This window comes from Impatiens glandulifera, chromosome 1 (assembly GCF_907164915.1).
Source record: "Impatiens glandulifera chromosome 1, dImpGla2.1, whole genome shotgun sequence".
In the NCBI taxonomy this organism is placed as follows: domain Eukaryota; kingdom Viridiplantae; phylum Streptophyta; class Magnoliopsida; order Ericales; family Balsaminaceae; genus Impatiens; species Impatiens glandulifera.
The window spans coordinates 142,422,081-142,426,408 of NC_061862.1; the positions used below are offsets into that span (position 1 = coordinate 142,422,081).

General features: G+C 31.5%; 1 protein-coding gene across 1 annotated transcript; it reads right to left on the minus strand.

Annotated features, from left to right (window-relative positions):
* Nucleotides 1–1,120: 1,120 nt before the first annotated feature.
* On the minus strand, nucleotides 1,121–1,910 carry LOC124919968 (glutathione S-transferase U17-like). Its single transcript, XM_047460339.1, has 2 exons — nucleotides 1,587–1,910; nucleotides 1,121–1,507 (listed from the first exon to the last, which is right to left on the minus strand). Exons 1-2 carry the CDS (start codon nucleotides 1,908–1,910, stop codon nucleotides 1,136–1,138), a joined length of 696 nt encoding a protein of 231 aa, XP_047316295.1. The 3' UTR covers nucleotides 1,121–1,135.
* Between the last annotated feature and the right edge of the window lie 2,418 nt (nucleotides 1,911–4,328).

Here is a 4,328-nt window from a genome sequence, read left to right on the forward strand (position 1 = left end):
GGGCTTCGACAAAACTCATTGAATTCCGGTTAAATTTCATAAAAGATTTCATACACTTGCAACAACGTGACAATATAAAAGCATATAAAAAATTCTTTCCACATTTTTATAATACATACGACAAAATTTCACAATAATAATGCATTTTCGTATACATCTATCATCAATGAGAATTCGGCTAAGAATAACACTCCAACAAAAAAAAAGATCTTTGTAGGCATCTTAGACTCACATAAATTTCTCAATATCAATCGGGCTAACCTTATTGAACAAAGTGTAACAATGTCTCGCATTAAAGTTATTTAGATCACGTCACCACATAATTTCTGAGAAGACGGGTTTAACCTCTTATTTCTAACCATGAACAAAAGTCTATCATTGTACATGCTTTCTTGTTTGTTCAATCTTCTTCTATATCTGATACGTTTAACAAAACCACTAAACCGAATGATCTCTACAAATAGAAATAGAAGCAAGCTTGGGAAAAATATTCGTCAAGTATTACCATCACACCAAATATCGTCTCAAAATCTAATTGATCGAACATCCATCACCCACGATAAAAATGAAGGCTCTCAAAAAATCTTCCACATTGAATAGTTACCACCCCAAATGTTACATTGCACATATCTGTAAAATTTCTTGGTGAACCAATCAGAATTATTATAACCAAATTTATTTAGCTCAAGTAGTCTCTTACCAATTTATAAATAGCTTAAATTATGGAATAGAATCCTTCATATATGTGGGTTAGATTAATTGTTTTTATATTGTTTTTAATATTCGACCGAATTGATCTCGATTAAATGATTATATCATTGTCATTTCAGAAATTGTTTTTGCTGGCTTCGCTTAACCCTATGATCTTAGTAAACAAAAAAATTCTTACAAGATATTAAGCCTATATAGACACGATTTTTAAATCATATGACATAAAAAAAAATGTTGTTATTATTATTATTGTGCTGAAATGCATAAAAAGAAATTACAATACCAAATATTGTTTATTTTAAACATTTGATAAACTGAAAATAAGAACAAAATGGAAACTTTTATTACTTTCCGGCTTACAATTGTATTTTGAAGCCTTTTATTGGTTTCTTCAAAAACAAAAATCCAAATGAAGTACCATTAATTAGTTCTTAGCTTGAGATTCAACCATGGCTTTAATCATCTTAGCCACTTCCACAAGTGCATCTGGCTCTGGTATGATACCATTTACAGCTTCATGCGAAAGGAAGTTATCTGCCCAAACCACGAGATGAGGCACACTCGATTCATCTAGAAAACTCACTCCCGTCAACTTTTCAACCGCCTTCAACCACCCTAAGAAGCTTCCGAATGCAATGTCGAGAAACGAAATATCGTCTCCTCCGAAGAATGCCTTCCCTTCGCTAGATTTAACAAAAGTTTCTTCTAAGAACGCTAAACCCTCCTTCATCTTAACTTCTAACACCAATCTTTCTTCCTCCGATGCCATAAGAATGTTTTTTAAAGCAGGGAACCACTGCAAATACAAATACAAGATCAATTACAAAAATGATCCAATATTAAATGTCTTAATCAATTAACGATTTAAATATTACCTCGTCGTCGGCATAGGCAGCCCAAAAACGGGCGTTGGCGCGATCTAGGGGATTCGATGGGAGGATTGAGTGGCCCGAAGACCATTGTTCATCTATGTATTGAACTATGATAAGGGACTCTGATATGGCTCTTTGGTTGTGAAAAAATACGGGAATTTTCTTGTGAGCGGGATTTGATTTCAGAAGTAAGTCACTTTTGGGGCCGAATGGCTCTTCGATAAATTCATAGTCAATTGACTTGAGTTTAAGGGAGATTTGAACTCGGTTAACATAAGGGCTCGGCCATAATCCCAAAAGCTTTACCGAAGAACCTTCTTCTGCCATTAATCTAATTCAAATTAGAGAAATTGAGAAATTATTTAAGGATATATGCTTAAAGAGCTTTGAGTGTGAGATTATGATGTAAAGGAACTAGAGATTTTATATGGGTTCTTGCATGGCTTAGTAACATGGGAAAAATAATTCACTTTAGAGTCAACTATGACAGAACATAATTAAATCACAATAGGTAATAATTAAACTGTATATTTACAGATGATCACACACACACACTTAAATTAGTGAAATGCTAGGGTTGATTTGGACAACACATTATTTGAACTTATTTAGGCCTTATTTGATCTTGAGTTATTTGAATAATTTTGATTAATAATTGATTGATTGAACAATGTATTACAACTCAAATAACGGTATAATAATTCTTTGAATGGGATCCAGTATTATAATAAATATTGATCATGCTAAAAATAGTATAGGGGAGAATATAGATTTTGGAAACTTTTCAAGAGTGATGGGGGGGGGGGGTGTGTGGTGAAGACTGAAGAGTTGCTAGAAACGTGCACCATTCTTTAATATTATCACTTTCTCTCAATTTTGATGCTTTTACTATGTTAATTATTATTATTATTATTATTATTATTATTATTATTATTATTATTATTATTATTATTATTATTATTATTATTATTATGAATCTCAAGATTAATTTAATTAGCTAGTTTCTGTACATTTGTACATTTAATTAATGATATAAATAAAATATAAATATTTTTTAAAATACTATTTTCCAAATGAGCATTTTACCTCCAATTAAAAAAAAAGTGGGCACAAGGATTAAGCACACATAGCCCACAAATACACTTAATCATTTAATAGGCGTAGAACTTAACGACTGACTAGTTCGAACCCATAACCTTTAAAGGAGGTTAGAGATATCCAAATTTTGTTATCGTCATATTTTACTAATATTTTCGCACTTCAGTCCAACTAACAATACCTCACAATTAAATTTAATGAGGATACTCAGAATAATTAAGCTGAAGAAGAGGTTACCAAAGTTATTGTAGAGGATTCCACAGCTAAAGTTAAAGGAAATAAAGACAAGAATTCTGAAACTCAGCTAGTTGAGAACAACAAAGATAAAAATCCTATAATCCTGAAAAAGAATATTTTCTATCACATTACCACGGGTTCATTTAAAGAAATATTACACAATGAGAATAAGCAAGCTTCATCATCATCTTCAACTCAATCTCTTTTCGTCGCAAGAGGAAGGGGAAGGGTCGATGACGCAGTAGGCTCATATGAAAATAAACATCTTGATTGGATAATTAGGAGCGACTATTGATTGTAATATTTTAGTATGTAATCTTTGTTGTATGATTGTGTGAATGTTACTAATTAGATACTTTAGGTTATGTTGATTGTCATCCTTTAAACATAGCTAGGGTTTGTCTATCTATTATTCTTGACCCTCCTATTTTTGATATATTTAAAGAAATAATATTAACTATTTTCCAAAAAAAAAAAAATCGTGATCTCATTTAAAATATTTTACGCCAAATTATTTCATCATATTACTGACTTCTCCTTATTTCAATTAAAACAAAAATCATCTTTGGTTCCCCAATAGACCTTTCAGTACTTAGTTTCGTGACCTCACTCTATTATTTTGTACCAAAACATATCATTCATTAACAATTTTTTGTCATCATTTCGGTCAATCAATCATCTCATTCACATATTTAACCATCATTTTTCTTGTTTCCCAATCAAATTATCATAATTAATCTCATAAACTTATTCCGAGCATTTTACACCCTAAATATCTCATCATATTAATGATCTTTCCTCACTTCAGTTAAACAAACAATTTCATTCACATATTTCATGTAGGAAATTATTACACTTTGTTCATTAAGGTCATCATTGCCTATAGGGAATTTTGTGGAATTTGACAAGAATCTAATGAGTTATGCCGGAGATCGTCATTGCCTATAGGGAGGCATGAATCGGGGCAACCAAATAAGCGAGACTTAAAAGATGAATTTCTATTCCTATTATTTTCTTATGGACTATCTGGTTGGAAAGAAATCAGAGAATATTTAACAACTAAAAGAGACTGTTGGGTTAAATTAAAAAATGAAAATAGAAAATTAACTAAGAGAGAAATAATTAATTGATGTAAAAGAATATGAACAACATATTTTTAATGATAAGGTTTGAACAAAACTAAGTTGGGTTATTTGTCGTTGTGTAGGTACAGATCTAAAGAAGACCGTCCAATTAGACGTGGTCTAACTCCTTTAGACGTGATCTAAAGGAAAGCGCAATTAGACGATGTCTAACTCCTTTAGATGTGGTCTAAAAGAAAGCGCAGTTAGACGAGGTCCAACTCCTTTAGACGTGGTCCAAAGGAAAGCGTAGGTAGATGAGGTCTAACTCTTTTAGACATGATCTAAA